Source organism: Plasmodium gonderi (assembly GCF_002157705.1).
Source record: "Plasmodium gonderi DNA, contig: Chr02, whole genome shotgun sequence".
NCBI classification, from domain to species: domain Eukaryota; phylum Apicomplexa; class Aconoidasida; order Haemosporida; family Plasmodiidae; genus Plasmodium; species Plasmodium gonderi.
The window spans coordinates 59,163-79,977 of NW_021628926.1; the positions used below are offsets into that span (position 1 = coordinate 59,163).

At 25.3% G+C, this 20,815-nt stretch overlaps 3 protein-coding genes across 3 annotated transcripts; 1 reads left to right on the plus strand and 2 right to left on the minus strand.

Moving 5' to 3' along the window:
* Window positions 1-864: 864 nt before the first annotated feature.
* Window positions 865-9,369, plus strand: PGO_020090 (reticulocyte binding protein; the record flags this gene model as incomplete). The annotated part of the gene is made up of 2 exons (XM_028685828.1): window positions 865-919; window positions 1,094-9,369. 2 exons carry the CDS (start codon window positions 865-867, stop codon window positions 9,367-9,369), a joined length of 8,331 nt encoding a protein of 2,776 aa, XP_028541629.1.
* Window positions 9,370-12,731: 3,362 nt separating this feature from the next.
* On the minus strand, window positions 12,732-15,889 carry PGO_020100 (variable surface protein; the record flags this gene model as incomplete). Its single annotated transcript, XM_028685829.1, has 5 exons — window positions 12,732-12,893; window positions 13,076-13,930; window positions 14,076-14,843; window positions 14,992-15,699; window positions 15,839-15,889. 5 exons carry the CDS (start codon window positions 15,887-15,889, stop codon window positions 12,732-12,734), a joined length of 2,544 nt encoding a protein of 847 aa, XP_028541630.1.
* Window positions 15,890-18,130: 2,241 nt separating this feature from the next.
* On the minus strand, window positions 18,131-20,145 carry PGO_020110 (variable surface protein; the record flags this gene model as incomplete). The annotated part of the gene is made up of 3 exons (XM_028685830.1): window positions 18,131-18,292; window positions 18,421-19,971; window positions 20,119-20,145. 3 exons carry the CDS (start codon window positions 20,143-20,145, stop codon window positions 18,131-18,133), a joined length of 1,740 nt encoding a protein of 579 aa, XP_028541631.1.
* Between the last annotated feature and the right edge of the window lie 670 nt (window positions 20,146-20,815).

Sequence of the window (20,815 nt, forward strand, 5' to 3'; positions counted from 1 at the left end):
TGATTTGTAGATCATGAAAGTGTATAAAAATTACTAATAAAAAAAAAAAAAAAAAAAAAATGAGTTTTTTATTTAAAAATTTTTTTGTACCAATTTAGTGTAATAAAAAACATGTTCCTCTCTCATTTTTTTTTTTTTTTCTTTTTTGTTCTTGTTTTTGTAAATTGTAATTCATTCAAAGGTGTTTGCTGTTGTGCATTTTTTAAGCCTAATTTTTACACTTAAGTAATAATATCTCAACTTTAAAAAAACACAAATTTAAAATTATTAATTTCTTTTTTATACTTTCATTAAAAGTTCATTATAGTATGAATTAACTCTCCGTGTTACATAATAAATTGTATTTCTCCTGTTGCACACACATAACAAATGTAGATCTACAGATACCACTTTTGTTTGAAGTTAAATCTGTTGGAAAAAAAAAATTGAAAAAAAAAAGAGGAAAAAAAAAAATTGAAAAAAAAAAAGGGAAAAAAAAGAGAGGAAAAAAAAAAAAAATCCATTTATTCGTTTACACCACATCGATTAAATATCTATTTTTCAAATATTTACATTTATCATTTTATTACACATGGAAAAGTAAGGACAATAACAAAGTGTTATTTTAACCCATATTATTTCTCAAGGGGAAAGCCCCACATTATCTATAAACACGTTTAGTCAATTCAAAAGTAAATGTTGTATTTGTAAATAAATACATTTGTAAAGACTAAATATCGTATGAACATCCTATTTTTTTAAAATAATTTACAGAGCATTGCACAGATCTTTTTACCAAATTATTTGCTTTTGGAAATGTAAAAAAAGTGTACTCAAAACACTTTGATTATTGAGAAAGAAAATTAGGATTACGTTAAATCAAAAATGGGAAAAAAAGCACTCTGGACTATCTTGTGTAATCTACTGATTATACATTCTGGTAATCAAAATGATAGCTTATATAATATCACACATATACTTTTATAAATACATGGATGTGTAAAATTCTGTACCCGTTTATCTCATTTCATTCATCTTTTTGCAAAATTCAATTACAATATGATTTATTAACCATTCTAATATATGTCCATTTTCACTTTTCTCATTTTTGCAGTGTTATGTAAAAAAATTGATAGGAAAAAACCGAACAGAACTAAAAAGGAGCTGAATCTATTGCCATTATATGCCAATTTAGTGAACACTGATCATGTAGAATCTAAAATAAAAAAAAAGGCAGATGCCAAAAATAATAACGATAAAAATGACCATGATGACTCTAACAAACAATACTCATCTAATAGTTCATCTTTCCTAATAATAGAAGATTCTGCAATTACAAAAAAAAAGAAAAACTATCCTTACTTAAAGAAAGGAAAGTTATATACACCTAATACAAATAATAACAAAAGCGAATATGTAAATAACCAATTATATGCTATTAAAAATGCATTTATTCAAAATGGTAAGAAAAAAGCAGCTCCTAAACCTACCAAACAGGTACCCCAAGCCGTCACCAACGGTATAGAATATATTAGTGAGACAGATACACATTCAAATATAGTTTCTCAATTAAGTCCACATAATGCATACGTACACTACTTTGCTGAAATGAAACATTATATATGGAATTATCAAGAAATCAAAAATGATTACCAAAATAATATTGAACGAAAGGTAAAAACCTATTCTGATAATGTTGCGAAAGTAACAAGTCAATGTTCATCTCATAAAAATGGTCTGATTACATTAATAAAATATTTAGAAGAGCCAGAGAGGCATAAAAATCAAGGAACAAATTACGGTAATAAACAAAGTGAATACAAATCAAAATTGAAGGATTATCATAATTGTATAAAAAATATTCACACTAATGCATATAAGGATTATGTAAATATCAAATCTGATTTAAATAAACTTCTTAATAAACTAAATTGCAATAAACATAATTGTAATACTACACGTTATGATGATATGATTAAGGCGCATATATTAAAAATTGACCAATTTGATCATAGAAAATATAATGATTTTATAAATACAATTAAAAATATACACACTTCCAGTGGTGATGCAATAAGAAAAATAAAAGCTGAATTGAATGTAAACCTTTATACAGATATAACAGATTTTATTATAGAAGAAATTAAATATATTAAAGAAAAATATGATCAACACTTATCCAAAATAAAATCTGCTTCTGATAATATAAAACTTTATCTAAGACAAAATACACAAAGATTAGTAAACAAAAATACTCTTAAAGATAATTTTGAAAAATTAGCATATTATTATTCCACTTTTAAATTTAGTACTGAACACATGAGCATGCTAGAAAAGGCCTTAACAGAAAAAGAAAAAATACTTTACAACTCTTTTGCTAAATTTCAGACAGACTTGCAGAACAGAGCAACTAATCTTTTAAATTCTGAATATACTCTATCTGAGGTTGATTCTATCATTACTTTTTCATCAGAATCCTTAAAACTTGCAGAAACAGTTCAAGAATCTAACCAAAAAATTATAGATGAATATGCACGCTACTCAAATGTAGAAGTGAGTAAAGTTAAAACTGAGTATGATAAAGTAGTGATAACCTTGATAGGGGTTATAGATCAATTGAAGCACTATGTAAATTTTATAAAGGAAAAGGTTGAATCAACTAATTCGGAAAAGGCTGAAGTAGCAAACAAATTAAAAGATGAAAAATTAAAAGAAATGAATCAATTACAAAAAGCTATTGCATTCTTAGACATAATAGAAACAATAAAACATAACAAAGAATATAGTATTACAGAAAGAATAAAGCAAATCAAGTTTTATGAAGAATACGTAAAAGATGCAAAAAAAAAAATTATTGAGTTACAGAAAGATGTTGAAGCCCGTAAAGATAAACTATTAAAACTGATTGAAGATGAAAAAAAAAATCGCATTATCAAGGATGAAATAAAAAAAGAAATGGAATATATAGCAAAAAACCGAGATAATATACAATTAATAATTTCCAAAAAAGCAGAATTAGACAAAAGTGTCCTAGAAATTGAACAGCTAATTAAGGTTGTCCACTTTGGAGTGGAAAAGTTTACAAGTGAAAAAACAAAACTGCAAAGCAATATTAAAGCAAAAATTACAGAACTTTACAAAGAAAATCTTCAAACTGTTGTTGATAATTTATCCAAATTTGTAGATGAACACAAAAACTTCTACGAAAAAGCTTATACTTCAGATGATATCGATAAACTGAGAAAAGAAACTAAGCAAAAACACGAAGAAGTAGTAAAAATGAAATTTGATGATATCACTCAAATAATGGCCGCTTTAGAAACAGAGTCAAAAAAATTGTCAGAACTGAAGAAAAATATTATACTAGACCAATCTGAAGGTGTTAAAAGAGACATGTCAAGTGAGCTAGAAAAGTTAAATAAACAATTTAACGATTTAAAAGAAAGCCTAAATAGATATAAGGAGAAAAAGGAAAAACTCGAAAAGTATAATGTTACTATAAATGAAAGAAAAGACACTTTTCTCCAAACTAACAAAGAAAATGATAGCGAAACGTCTGATAATACAAATATTTATAGCCAAATTGAAAAACACAAAGATGCTATTACAAACAGGCAAAACACAATATCTAATGATATTAATTTGATGTTGGAAAGTGTAAAAACTGCTAATAATAAATTGAATACAAGCACTGATATAATTCGAAAATTAGAAGACCATACGAAAGAAAAGTATTCAGATACAAACACATCATTAGAAAATTTTAATACTCAAATTACAGATATAAAAGTCAGCGAATTCCAAAATGAATTTATCAAGCTGAAAGAATCAGTTAGTAAAACCTTAGGTGATATTCAAACTACAATCAAAAATATAAAAAGCATCAAGGCATTAAATGCTGTCATAAATGTATCTAACAAAAACATGGAAGACGTAGAAAAAATAAAGGATATAAAAAAAGAATTAATCTTAAAATTAGATAATCATATGAACGACATTAAAAATTACAAATTAGTAGAAGAAAGCAAAAAGGAAAATTTGACGAAAACTTTAAATGAAGAAAAAGCCAATGTAGAGAAAGAATTATCCGAAACAGAAATAGGCAATTTAAAAGAAAAAATAAGTAACATATTAAGTTACTGTGATAATACAAAAAAATATATTTCCAAGGATAGTGCAGTAAATCCTGATGAGTTATCAAAAAATAAAACTGAATCCGATAATATAAAACCCAAAATAGATAACCTAAACACTAAACATAAAGTGTTAGAGAAAAAAATAGAAGATCTCATTAAAGAGCAACATCAGAAAGTACTATCATGGGTAAATGACCTTATAACAAAAAAGGACCAAGAAATAAAAGAAAAGTATCAGAAAAATACAGATTCCATAAATGAAATGAAAAGGAAACTAATCCCCCTCCTTTTTAGTGAAGATGTAAAAAATATTGCAAATACCACAATTAAAGATAAAATAAAAACATTTGAAGAAACAGTTAAAAATATTGAGCAAAAAATAAATTCCCAGAATACTAAATTAAGCGAAATTATGAATTCATATAAGCAGTACATGGAAATTTTCAATACAGAGAAAGATAAAAAAATCCATTTTGAAGAAAAAAGAAGTAGTATGGAAGAATTTTTTAATAAAATGGAAGAAATTACATTTAAAAAATTAGACGAGATAGAAAAGGACGAAACTACGTTAACAGAAGTAAAAAAAGCCGAATTAGAATACGCAAGAATTTTAATTCATCATGCTGTCCAAAATATAGAAAAAGAATCTGCTAAGGGAAATGATGCAGTATCACAAATTGAAGCATCCACTAAACAAATTGATGAAATAAAACAACACACGGTTGAATATCAACAAAAAAATGCAAATATCATTGACTACAAGGAATATTACGATAAGGCTAAAAATAACAATAAAAAAATTAACGATATTGTTAACACTGCTAAGGAGGAAAAGGAAAAGGCCGATAAAAATGAAAATCTAAGTGAAATAGAAAAAATTAAAGAACAAGTTAATGCCAAATTGCAAGAAGCAAAATCGGAATATAATTCCATTATGGATATGCTGGCACAAATTAAAAAGATGAAGGATTTATTAATTTTGAATAATTCTAAAAGTATATCTGATGAAGTATTGAAAAATACCCAAAACGCAGAAAATATTAAAAATTCCACTACTAACGAGCTTAAGAAAATAGATGATCTTGTCAAAACAGTAGTTGCCATGATAGATAAGGCAAAGACACATAAAGAAAAAATAATAATAACTTTACCCGATGAACAAATAGATGAAGAAGTACACCAAATTGAAGAAATCAAGAAAGAAATTAATACTCAGAAGAAAGAACTAATCAAATCCTATTTAAGTAAGATGAAGGAATATAAAGAAAAATGCACATTAGAAATAAGTAATATAAAAAGGGCAAAAAATAAAATGGAAGTATTGAAAAAAAATAAGGAAAATACTCAAAATAATTCGATAGATAATGACATACAAAAAGTTAGTGAAAATTTTGCCAAATCTGAAGGATATCTAAAAGAAGTAAATGATATGGAAGAAAAAGCTAAACAGAATGAAAAATCGCTTCTCGAATATGAAAAAAATATTAATGATATTTTCGAAGAATCATTAATTTTAGGAATAGAAACAAAATCGGTGAAAAAAATAAATGCCGCAACTGACATAAGGAATAATATAGAAGAGGAACACTCTGAAATGGAGGAAAGGATGAAAAGATTTCAAGAAAAACTTATCAAATTACAAGAAAAACCGAACCATGGCAATGTAGAACATGATCTCAGTAATACAATTTCTACAAATGCAGATGTAATTATACAAACAAATATCGAAAGAGCAAAACATAATTTGTCCGAAATTGAGAAAATAAAAATAGAGGTTGAAAAAATTATTGACAAAGTTAAAAACTCCACTAGTCCTTTAAAATTAAAAACTGATATGAACGAAAAAAAAACATTAGATCAAGTGAAGGAAGAAGAAACTAATTCTGCAAAATATTTGTCCGAAATGACAACTGAAAAAAAGCTTATTAGTGCTGAAAACGAAAAGCTCAATGATATAGAGTCCCGTATTGAAAGTATAGAAAAGGAATTAGAAGAATCTAAAAAGAATTATGAAATTGGACTTTTACAAAAGATAAAAGAAATAAGTGATGCCAAAAAAGCAAGCATAGATTCGGTGAAAGATTCATTAAATTCAATACTGGGTAATTTTTCTGCCATTTTCAATGGGTCCGATTTAAATGAGTACGAATTTAATAAATATTTAAAAGATTATGAACAAAAATGGAGCGAAATAAAGAACGAATTTAATCAGCATTATAATAAAATTGTTGAAAATTTAGCAAAAGCTTCCAACAATGAGACAAATTATAATGTAGCGAAAACTCTAAGACAAGAATCCCAGCAGGAAAAAGCAGATATTATAAATCTAGAAAAAAAGGCAAATAGATATCTGAACGATGTTAAAAAACTGGAATCCTTCAGATTTATACTCCATATGAAAGAAGATTTAGATAAAATTAATACCTTGATTAAAGAAGAAAATATTAATGTAAACTCTGGTTATGAGAACATTAAACAATTAATTGAAGATATTAAAAAATTGGACGATGAAAATGCTTCATCTGATAAATTACAACAAGCTACAGATAAAAATACAGAAGTACACAAAACAATGCACTCTACTTATAAAATCAGGGCAAAATCTATTTTAGATCATATCTCCACTTCTGCAAATTTTGTGGATATAAAAATTGTTCCAAAATTACCACTATCCCAGTTAGTCGAACAACCAGACTTGAAAGATGTGGAAGAAATAAAATTTCAACCAGAAAATGAAGTAAAATTAGAAACAGAATATGTGGAAAAAGATACAAAGCTAACAAACGTTTATGAAAATGTTAAGAAAGCTTACAACACCGTTTTAGAAATATTCAAACACTCAAAAGAAATAGATCAAAAGCAAGAAGAATGTAAAAAATTAATAGATATAGGAAAAGATATAGATAACAAGCTTAAACTAATAAAGGAGTTAATAAATAAAGTAAACATTATTAAAACCAAGGAACCTACTATCTCTACCAGGTTAGATAATAGTTCAACCAAACTTAACCAATTAGAAAAAATCAAGTGCCAAGACAAAAGTTATGATAACATTATAAATGAAAATAAAAAAACAGAATTAAAAAATCTATCCAATGTTTTTAACGAACAAAAGAGTAACACAATTGATGAACAAAAATTGAGTAAAATAAAAGAACGTTTTACCAATGCAATAAACAAATTAAAATCTTTAGAAGGAGAAGTTCTAGTTTTAAAGGCCAGCGAGAGCGTCCTAGAAAATATTAAACAAAAAAATACCTCCATCGATGAAGTACATATAGAGACAGAAAATATAGAAAAAGATATTGCAACTCTTGATACCTCCTTTGATGAGTTATTAAAAAAAGGAATCGAATGTGAAGTTTTTAGATATACATCTTTAAAGGATAGCCTAGACACTAAAATGAGCGAAAATTTAACAATAATCGATGATATATATAAAAAAGCACATAACCATTTTAAACAAATTGATAGTAGTTATCATTCCATAGGCAGTGATATTCGGGGTTTTACTACCTTTTTAAATACAGTAGAATTGACTCAATATGAATCAACTAATTTTGAAAAATCAAGTAAATCTTCTACAGAATTAGACAATTCTTTTAACGAATCGAAAGATATTGTAAATAATATAAAAAAAAATATCATAGAATATAATGAAGAAACTGAAATTAGTACTTTAGAAAAAAATGCAGAAGAACTGGAAAAACTATATAACAAATTAATCGATGAAAAAAACAAAATTAAAGAAATTTACGAAATAGCAAAAATTGTTAAATTGGATGAAATTAAATCAAGTGCTGAAAAATATATTGAAATAGTTGAAGTATTTAGTAAGGCATTATCTAGTCAAAAATCAAGAATAGAAGAAAACATAAGTAGTGTTACAACTCTCAAAGGTGCAATTAATACAAAAATAGAAGAACTAGTTAAGGTTGACAATTCCTTTACCTTAGAGTCTATTAAAGCCTTCGATGAAATTTACAGTAATATTAAGACAGATATAGAAAAACTGGAAAAGCTAGAGAAATTCAATTATAATGAACATGACAATGTAAAAAAAAATCAAGAAAAAATCACACTTTTAATAAACAGAAAGAACATCCTAACTGATTATATGAATGCTTACGAAGAAGAGGAAACACTGAATAATAAAAATGAGAATACACAAAATGAAATAAATAATAAAATAGGAAATAATAAAACCATTGTATCTAATTTAGATGATAAATTAAATAAATTATCATTAAATATTGGAGAGAACGATAAAATGTGTAGTGAAAATTATACAAATGATTTCATTAACCAAATTATGAAAGTAGTAAACGAAGTAAATGCACGTTTTATACAAAATTTACCAGAGAAGGAAAAATTCTTTCAAATAGAAAACAATTTCAATGAAATTAAAGATATTGAAAACGAAATATATAGAGACTATGACGTTAATGCATTTATTATAAAAATTAATGAACAAATTTACAATCAAGAATCAAGCGTGAAAAATGACAAAAATGTTGATAATCTAAAGAAAGCTATACAAAATGTAAAAAATTATAATGAAGAAACGATGGTATTATTACATAAAATTAATAGTGTATTAGAAAGGATAAAACTAAAGAAAAATGAAATGGATGAATTATTTAACTCACTTTCCAAAAGCAATCAAAATGCATATGAAACTGCAAGACGATACATAAACGATTCAGTAGAAATAGTTAACAAATTAAATGTCCATATTTCCAATATAACAGTAGTGTTAAATAATGCTGAAACAGTGGCAGAAGAATTGGAAAAAGAGTTAGGCAAGTTATTATATCAGCAGCAAGCCAACAATGCAAGTGATGTTGAGGAAAATATCTCACCAGATGCACAAAGAGAAGAAGAAACAGAACCAGAAGCAGAAGAAGAAACGATAAGTGACACTAAGAGTGAGGAACAAGAAGAGGATACAGATTCATACAGAGTCCAAAGAGCAGAAACTGAGAATCATGAGGCAGAAAATGAAAAATCTTGGCATAGAAGAATTTCCAGTGCAAAAGGAGAAAAGGAAAGAGTATTATTAGCTGGGGCTTTTATTCTGGGTTTATCAATCTGCAGTGCTATTTTTATAGCAGCTAAAAAGAAAAACGACGAAGAAGAAGAATATGATGATGATGAAATGAGTAACTATGATGATGATATTAATTTAGTTGACGGATTTATCATGCAAGACAAGGAAGAAGCAATTGAAGTGTGTTTTGATGAATTTGAATGAGCTTGGCAACATACTAACGAGGAAGTACACACATACGCACGCACATAAATATATATATATGTAGATATGTACATGTAGATAAGTATATGTAAATATACGTATACATTATAAATTACATTTCTAACTTCTCGCTGTTATTTTTTAGTGCTAATCATTATACGCCGTTATTTCTACCATATTTTTATACTAAAACATTCACCCATTCTAAAACATAATATAATTATTATGTTATAAACATTTGTTATATATGAATATTCCTATATCATTAGTAATTATTAAAAGAAATAATGCTACTCAAGCTAAAGTTTGAATGTGCTAGGTTCTAAAAATATTATACATTTAGTACAAAGGGACCCATAGTGCTAAACATAAATTCGCAAAAAATATTGTAACATTTATTTATATAATATTTATTAATATTAGTTACAAAATTTTAAATCTCAAAAATATGTTACATTATTGATAATAATACTGCAACATATTTTTACTCAAAGACATCACAACAAAAAGAAAGATTTGCACATAAAAAATTAATTCATTTTTTATTTATAAAACGCTTGCATAGTTTGAAATACAATTCTTTTTCTCTCTATAATTACTTGTATTTTTTTTTTGTAGCTTCACATAAATAATGGGTTATTTCAGTTGACGAAATCTTATTTTGTTGTGTCATTTTATATGTGATCAAATTTATATACAACAAATTATATCATCATGTTCATAATAATCCAAGTAAAAGATAAATCTCTAGTTATGTCCTAGCAATTCATTGTTAAATATCTCACCATGTTAATATTTTGCTTTTATTTAGTGCCACTTTTTCTTTTTTTCTTTATTTTATCTGCACTGTGGGTAGAAGTAATATTAAAAAAAAATTCCATCCAGATTGATTCAATTTCCACTCATGAAAATTCAAAATGTTATCGAATTCTTACCTACACACATTTACACACAAATGGAGACAAAATGTATTTAAATTATTGCAATTAATTCATGCATATTAAAACAAAACAATTGTATTGTGTTATGCATCTGTGTAATGAGATGATTGCATATTTTCCTTTGTAATAGATGCAATGAAAATAAATACAAATAGCTAGTTGTCCCTTCCTTAATATTCTCAATTACAATTTTATTACGTGCAAGGATAATTAAAAATGATAAAATATAAAACTAATGTGTATTCACAAGAGAAGAACATAATGTTTTCCCAATCTTAACTTCATAATATTTGACAAATTAAAGTTTACATTTTAACTTAAATTCATAAAATTAATACAACTAAGAAAAAAATGTGTGTATGCCTTAGAACCAAAATTTTTAAAACACTATGTATTCTTAAACTATAAAAATTTGTTCTTTTTATATTTTCTTTTAAATTATTGCAATGGAAATTACTTTTATATTTTTCATTTCCTTCCTATTATTTACTATTCAAAATTAATCATTATTATATGTAACTAACATTACAATGTTGAAATTGTCAATACATGTATTATTTACAAATTTAATTGTAGTTTAAATGGAGTAAATTTTTTATTTTTTCATTTCTCACTTGTTGGAGTGGATCCAAATAGATGAATTTATTCTGTGCATATACATCCTATACAATTGACAAACCTATTTTTTACATAAGCATTTCATGCAAATGAAAACTTTTTATAATAAATATTATTAATCTCTATATTTTATCTTAATTATGTCTCCTCTTATTCATTTCAATATCTATTTTTGCAATAAGCATTAAGTGGTTAATGCTCAAATGAGGACAGATGGATCATTATAAATCTAAATGATAACTACATTGATTCATATTTTACAAAATAGTTTCTGCACAAATATATAATAATAATTTCTTACTTTTATAATTCCTAAATATAACAAAATATATAGTTAAGCAAATTATTTTGTTAATGTGTTTGTACATGTAATCAAATGAGTGTTAATTTACATAAATGTGAGTGCTTTTAGGGACTGTATTTGTAAATATAACATTATTAATTAGTTAAAATGTTATATTTACATTTTTCAATTCATTTCAAAGTATTGTGAAATGATTTAAGCACATATATAAACTTAATTATATTTCTTAAATGATTTGCATTCCGAATTGTTTAACAAAAAAAAAAAAAACTTCCAATAAATAAATAAATAAATAATTTCTCCATCTTTTTAATGCTACTTAATATAATTGAACAAAATTATATACAAAAATAATTTTTATAAAGTATATTTACAACTACTACAATATTTAACCTCTTAATGGTTAAACAATGCAAACGTGCTACAATAAAATAACTTTTGGTATCGTGTTATTTCAATATTGTGAAAACATTACGTAGCCATCACATACATCCATGCCATATTTAGTACTTATAAACACGAGCATAATGCTATATATGTATTCTTATAAAAGGAAATATCTCTATTCTTTAAACATAATTTAGTATATATATATATCTACGCATGCATATGTGTATACTCACAATTTCAGATTAATAAAATGTGAGTATATTGAGCCTTCATTTCGTTTAAGGAATTTGTACTGCTTAAACTGATAAATCCAAATTATTAAATTTCAGAAATAATTTTTATTCCTCAACTCTCATTATAATGGTATTGTTACGGTAAAAATAAGGTGAACTTATTCTTATAACAAAAATTTCTAAAATTATACACTCCATAATATTTTACAGCACAAAAACTATTGAACACTATTTATATAAAAAAGGATGTAACTATATATATATAGAGAGAGAGTTTTTTTTTTGTTAAATTGGAATGGGAGTCATTTCTTTTAAATATGGAAAATAATTACATATCTTTTTTTCTCAGTAGAACTAGTAAATTCTAAATTATTATTACGTTAAACAATGTAAACTGGTAAATCGAAAAATATCAATAATGAAGTATATCTAAATGAATAAACATATTCTTATCATATATTTGTTTAATTTATAATGAACTAGAACAGCAGAAACGATAAAGTGCACCAAGGCAAAAACATGGATTTGCAATTATTATATTAGCTACTTCTTCGAGTTTAAATTTAAAAAAATAATAATTTAAGCAATAAAAAAAGGAAAAACATCAAATACTAAAAAGTAACTATTCAAAAAAATAATTATGCTGCAAAGCAATTATACAAAAGTAAAATTAAATAAATAAATGCGTAAGAGTAACAAAAACAATGAAATGGTATGACATAAATTTGAGCTGTGTGTTTTTTCTTTTCCTTACATTTCAATTTTTTTTTTTTAATTAATATTGTACATTTCTGCATGCGTAGTATCACTTTCTCATATTGTATTAATATAACTTTGCAAAAAAATAAATTTAATATAAAGTGATACTTCTATATCTTATGCAGACTGATAAACTATATTTAGTCGTCTTCCTTGTGTTTTCATATTCCTATATTTCGAATTAATGTTTTTGAATTTCTTTGGAGGCACTTGTTGATGCTTATTCCTAAGGCTTCTTCTATTTAATGATCTATTTACCCATATCCCGAAGGGAGTAAACTAATGTAAAAAATGGGTTAGAAAAAAAAATAGTAATAATAGTAATAGCAATAATAATAGTAATAATAATAGGAATAGGAATGAATGTATAATATGTTTGTGCTGTGTTTACACGCTTCATAATAACAAGTTATTTGTAATATCATAAAGTATGTATAGTTAATTATATAACATTCTTTTACCTTATAAAAGACGAAAAACATAAACAGTACTCCAAGAAGAGAGAAAAGAAAAGTAATAATAAAATAAAATGGGTCTTCAATGATATTATTAAAAATATAAGCATTATTAGAAACTAATGATTTATATTGTTCCAGAGATGTTTCAGTGAATACTTTTACTTTTCTATCAGTGGTTGATTTTTCATATATATTTTTTGAATCATCAGCTAGTTCCTTTTCCACACAGTCTAATTTATTTAATAGATTATAAGGGTTATAACTTACATCACATTTAAAATAATCCTTGCAATATTCCCCATAGTAATTACTTTGTTCATAATATTCACAACAGTCCCTTAAATGCTTCTTATATAATTCGTATATATAACTAACATATTTACAGAGTTTATCTTTTTCTATACTAATAGAATTTTCTCTATTTTCAATTTTTTTATAATTTTTAAAAAAATCATGCAAATCTTTCATTTCTCTCAATTCATCGTAGTCAGAATCGAAATTAAAATTAAAACTGCAACGGTTATTTCCTAACTTATTATTAATATTGTAAACAACATTAAGAATACTTTTAACAAATGGTGTATCAAAAGAGGTGTTCAGGTATTTTTTAAACCTTTTTTTTATTTCATCAATTACCCAATGATTGTAATATTCACAGCGATCATTATTATCTTCATTTACTCTTTCAGATAAATTTCTTAAATTTTTTGATAACAATCTACAGAACTTGTTAATACCTGGATACTTCAATTCTAAGAACAATATGTCCATACAATCACTGCAATAATTTTCAATATTTTTCTCATCATTCATTTCATCATATATTTTACTTAAAGGGAGTTCTTTCATGACTTCTTGCTAAAAATTAAACAGAAAAAATGCATTTTTATAAACAGTTATGTAATTTTTATTTAATACCCATTTTTTTAATTAGTTAGTTTTTCATATTTATTCAAAAAAAAGATAATCACAATATATCAAATAAGAATAAGTTGTGATATACAATTTCAGGAGATATTCCTTTAAACTCAACTCCTGTATGAGCAACGTTATCTTGATTAGGATCATGTGCTTCTGCCTGAAATTCTGCAGATCCAGTAGGACTCGAATATTTATTTTCAAGATCATCTTTATACAATAAATCTAGATAATTACAAGAACATTTCTCCTCTACAGTAGATATGTCATCCCCTACACGAAATTTCTCTTGAAAAAGTAATATTTCATCTTCATATTTTGATGATTTTTTACATTTATCTTCTTGTAACATAAGATAGTATAATTGAAAATTAGACTTTATATATTCGCAACATTTATCAACCTTTTCATCTTTTCCATTGCTCATTTTATTTATTATAATATCAAAGAATTCTAAAAACTCATGTAAAGCTTTCTTCTTTTTAAATTCATTTTCACCAACGTTAAAGAATTTAATTATACACTTATTATTCTCATTATTTGGAAAACCCCTAAATAAATGAAGTAATTTTAAAAACATGTTACGATATTTCTTTTCTTTTATTTCTTGACGTATCCAGTAGCTAAAATATTCACAAATCTTATTCTTATCTTCACTTTTTTCTACTATATGTGAATTACTATCCCACTCTTTTAATAATAGCTTAATCAGATTGCAATATTTACGAAGATAACCACCGTTTATTGTGTTACTAGGTATAACAACATTACAAATATCATGTTCGATACTTTCATTAGCGACCTTATTTATCAATTTATAAAATTCATATAAAGGTACATGCTCCAAGTTTTCCTGCATAATGAACAGATAAAATAAAATATATTAAAGCATAAATAATTATTATCTCATAAAACAAAACAATAATTAAAGAAATTAAGAGAAATATAATATTTAATTATATAATATCACATTAAAAGCTATATTAACGTATTAAATATACGTTTTCTATTAGTCCTTTTAGAAGAGGATTAATCAACATGTTTTTTGGTTCGTTAGTTTTTTTAAATGTACCAGTTATCTCATTCTTGCAATTCCCTTTAAATAAAATAATCTTAATTTTATTCATATCAACGTTAATATGTTTACGTAAATCATTAAATTCTTTGCAATATTCTTTATTATTATCTACACACTCAATTTTCATGTTATTATATATATTTTCAGCTCCTTGTAGATAACTACAATAAGAGCTGCTATATATTTTATGACTAACAAGATCAACGGAACCATACCCATCATAGAATAAAAAATAATCATATAAATTTTTAATCCTTTGAAGTTCATCTAAGTTCATTCTATGTAGTTTGCATTCGCATTGTTCATCAAACAAACTTTTCATTGATAACTCCCAGGAATTAAAGAAACTCTGAATATCATCATCACTATACTTATTATATATAAATCGGTCGTAAAGCCAATACTTTAAATATGTGCATCCTTTTTTCTCCATACCATTTATACGTTTAAAAAGGTTTTCCGTATCTTTTAGTTTATGGAAATTATGAACAAATTGTTTATATAACTTTCTCATTCTTCCATTTAAAGACTCAGCTAATATATCCGAACAGTTAATATCATCCCCTGGAACACACGGTTTACTAAACTCAATATAAGTTAAATATAAATCCTTTTCCCTTAATTTATAATCCTGAAAACAGAAAAGAATGAATTACATAATTTAATAAATTCCTGTTTTTTTAAAAAATCGTTTTCATCATTTCAAGGAAATATATAAAGTACATCTTAGGCTATCTTAGTTATGTTTTTTATGAAACATAAAACTTAACATCTTCTACAAGCAATTTATGAATAGTAGGAATACGTGTACCTCCTGACATTTTAATTAAATATAATAATGTTTAAAATGGTATTTCGACTAATTATCTATATATGCATAATTCAGTTAATTAATATGTTTATATCTTATTAGCAGTTCACAAATAAACATTGAAATATGAGTAATATAATCATTTCTACTGTACGTTAATTAGAGTCACTTTATAAATAAATTATGAGGTTTGGCTTATGTCATGAAATTTTGTGATGTAAAATATAAAAAAACGAATTGGGGACTGTAGTACGTAACACGAGATTTAAGCCTTCTTTAGGAACAAACATTTTGATAAATATATATTCCTATAAGACATTGTATATGCATATCACATATTGAAAAAAGTTTCAATATATATAAGAATTTAATTTCTATTTTTCACATAAATGTTTATTTACTTATGCTCTTACTGGTTAAAAAACATTAACACATTCTTACACTACTTATAACAAAAATAATAAAGGTTAAATTTTGTAAAAATGTTATCCATTCACAATAATTAATAATATGAAAATTATAGTGTTCCATTTATCTACATTTTCCTTTTCTCCATTTTAGGTGTTTTGAAATAAGAACCTTACACATATGTAGCTCTTTTAATTAAGGCGAACTATAATTTTTTTCTTATTCATTTTAAAATGTTTACTTACGAAAGTTATAATGTAATAAATTCTTTTAATAGAAGCATATATTACATATAACGTTTTCTTGAAAGTTCATATATGAATATAAATACATTTTGTCATTTTTAACAAAGAATAAATGAATTCCGTGTTAACTTCATGAAGTATAGCGCTTGAAAATTTCCTAAATTATTTTTTTGTGCAATTTCTTTTGTAATTTTAAATGCAATAAGAAAAAAAGTTAATATTATCAATAATTACAAATTTATTTACATTTTTAATATTTTTTCTCCCTCTTATATATTACACATCGCTGACTAAATAAAAGTTTTTCATTTCAACTCAAAGTATAAAAAGTAGAGAAGGTATACAATGCATAGTTCTTCATATGTTAATTATATCTATTATAAAATATAATTTTATTTTTACAAAAAAATTTTCTCACAGCGTTATTTGTATGTGATCAATGTTTGTGCCTTATCGAATTCTGCACAATGTGCAAAAATTACTCCTCGACATGTATCATATAACCTTATGGAGGAGATAGGAATACTATTATTTTTGTTATTTATATATAAATAGCGTAAACTACTTAAATATATAAAAATATATACAGAATAAATATTCACACATATTATAGTAATGTAGTCTCATAAATATGTGCTAAAATTTTGCTACTATATTATAATCGCGTGATTAGTAAATAGTTCTAATATACATTGCTTCACATCGGTGCAACAAAAATATACACGATTTAGAAAAACATTATTAATTTAATTTTTTTTTTCATAATTAAGACCTAGTAACTTCTATAATTCTCAACCAAATAAATGGTATTGATTTTAATTTGTTATAAACCTAAAAAGAAACATTGCTTAGGTTCTTACTAACGCATAATAGTATTAATAGAGTTAAAAATAGTTTGAACAAATATAATTATAAAAAATTTCCAGTTATTATTATTCACATATATTAATACTATGATTATATAGGAAATGAAATATATGAAATTTTATAAATTAATAAATAAAAATCACAAAAAAAAAAAAAAAAATAATAAAATAAAAAAAAATCGAATTTGGATGATACCGTGCACAAATATATAAATACTCCATTCAATTTAGAGTAGTAAAACTAAATAATAAGCTAACAAATTTAAAACAATATTTTTTATTCATCGACACATCTTATAAAAAATCACTCATTTGTACGCATGTCAGATTCATTTTTTAATGAGTAAGATATTTAGATACACTATGTACAAAATACCTTTTCCATTTTTTCAGAAAATATCCAAATAGAGGATATTTTTTATTCCTATATATAGTCTAACAAAATTTATTATTACAATTGTTCAATTTTGTGTTCATTGTTTCTTCTGTGAGGTGTTTCTATTTTGCTACTTTCTTAGGTTAAGTATTAGGGTAATTTTTTCTTTGCTAAATATGAATTATCACACAAAATGCTCTTCATTCTACATATAATATATATATTGCATATTTTTAGATATTTTTTAATTTATTTTTTAAAAGGTGGACATAACTTATGTACTACTAATAATTCTTAACTCTCCTTATATGGATCTAATGCACATTCAATGCTGCATCATTTCATATCTATACTCTTCACCTATTCTGATAAGCAATTTGTACTCGCTTTCTATTCATGTTTGTATTAGCTACTTTTCGTCCACGGGATTGTGGTCTCTGTAATTGTTTTCTCTGACGAGTGTTAATTTTTTTCTGCATTCCTAATTTCCTTCTTACCCAAGTACCAAAAGGTGTAAACTAAAAGGTAAAGGAGAAAAGTAAAATATCTGCATTGTAAATAATTTTTTTATAAATACAAGTTTTTACAAAACAAAAATTAGCGTAAATAAAAATTATTTTATTTATACTCAAAATTAGAACTCTACTTTAAAATAAAGAAAACCAAGAAAAAAAATTCCTAACATTATAATGGTTAATACCATTGCGCGGAATGGAGTAGTTTTTGATAAATTAAAAATTTCATTCTGGGTATTAGTTGATTCTTCGCTAATTCCATCTTCAATATCTGATCCTGTGTCATGAGCTACTACGATGACTGGTTTTATAATAAGTGATTTTGTGATAGATGATTCTGCGTCGCTTTCTCCACTGCTATGTTCTTCATTGGTTTCCAAATCAGGGACTGAGGAAACAGAGTTTGATGAATCAGACATTCCTGTATGGGACGCACTTGAATGAGACCTTGATAAATCAGGACTTGATAAACCAGTGTTTGTCAAATTACTATCTCTTCCTTTAACTGATTTTCCGTCGTATGATTCTTTGGTATATATTTTAATTTCAAATTTAGGTTTTTGTTTTAGCACAAAATCTCCTTTATATATTTTTCTTAAGTATTCACATAATTTAGTATTAGCATCATGTTGATTAAACCTACAGTCTAATACTCTTTTATCTTCTATGTTCCATTTAATTACATCATCCCTTAGTTCCAAGTAAGGTGTTATACCATCCTCTTCTGTTGAGGTTTTAGGTATATCTTCATCGATAGTTCCCACATCTTCGTCACTTTGAGAGTTATCACCTTCTTGCCTCTTAACTGTGCTTTCATTCTCACTTTGTGGTTCGATACCTCCTGGCATCAAATTATTTTGCTGTGCCACATCCTCATCTTCATCTTCATCTTCATCATCAGTATACTCAATAGTTAATGGCTTTAAGGCACAATGTCGAAATTTTTCGTCCCATATTTCATTACCACATGTAAGACGAAAAAATGTTATTTTTTCTTTTTCTGAAGATTTCTTAGGAGGCACCTCTATACTCTCTGAACCTTTACCTTGTAATTTTAAAAGTAGTTTGTTTGGGTCATACTTCTTTTCACGTTTATAATAGTCTGGGCAATCGGATGTCCAATAATTAAAAAAATCAAAGCACTCATTTTTATGCCTGTCATATAGTTCTTTAATGTGCTTTAGGTAGTTCTTACATTCATCCTCATTAGCACTATCAGATAATATATATTTTTTAACAGTGCTATAATTACTAAAATAATCATGCAAATCTTTCTTCTCATTCATTTCCTTAACGTTTTTTAAATTTGCACCTTTAAAATCATACCAGCAAACATAATCATATATTTTTTTTTCAAGGATAATTTTCTGCGCATCAGAAAAATTATTCAGTACGGTTTTGTCGTACTCTTTTTTGGGATCATCTCCTAACAAACTTAAAATTTGAGAATTTACCCAATATTTATATTTTAGACAACCGTATCTACGTGTTTTACCATCTTGTATTTGGGATAATATTTTTAAACTATTTCCAATTTTTTTGCATAATTTACATTTATCATTATTGCATGCGTTATCTGATTCCTTCAATTTATTACAATATGTATCCATGTCATTCCCAATGACCCCTTTATCAAACTTACTATACATCTCATGTGATTTCGTACCTTTCAAAATGTCCCCCTAAAAATAAAGCGTCAAAAATTGATTAAATTGATAATTCATTTTTAACATTAAATGATGTTTTTCTTTCTTTCTGTTTACGCTAAGTATGTATAATCTATACTACTGAATTTTTAGTAATTCTTTTATTTTATAGAGAATGTTTACCCATTTTTTTGGATTTTCAGCTGCCATTATAATGCTGTAAGTGTAAATTAAATAATAAAAAGGATCGAGTTTTGCATATTAATGTTTAAGAAGTTGATAAATTGTGTTCCAGCGATGGGTATTTTTTCACATTAATTTTATATATATATACAAATAAATGTAATGGGAATGAGTTATTTTTTACATTTTAGTAATAAATAAATATAGTAATGCTAATGATACACATAATAAATATATTTACAAAAAAATGAAAAAAAATTCTATAGTTATGCATATTGTTCGGAGGAAAATGTGATATTCCTATAAGGATTTATACTTAAAGCATTTTTTCATTCAAAAATATGTTCATGTATATGAAATTCAGTTAGACATACACATATATATATAGATGAACATAATTTACATTTTCAGGATCTCCAAACCTAAAGTGTTATTAAATCATTTATTTATATATATTAAAATTGAAGCATTTGTCTTAGTGCTTATTGTTAATATGTCTTAAAAAGAAAAATCCTATCTATTTTTTTTGTTTAAGAATATCATTCTTATTAATATAATATGTACAATTTTAACATTATTCGTTTTGATATATTATTATCAATGTTTTAGGCAGAAAAGAGTTATTATTTAACACATCTTCAAAAATAACACTATTCTGAAATATTCCAGAACATTCTAGAAAAATATTAAATTTAAA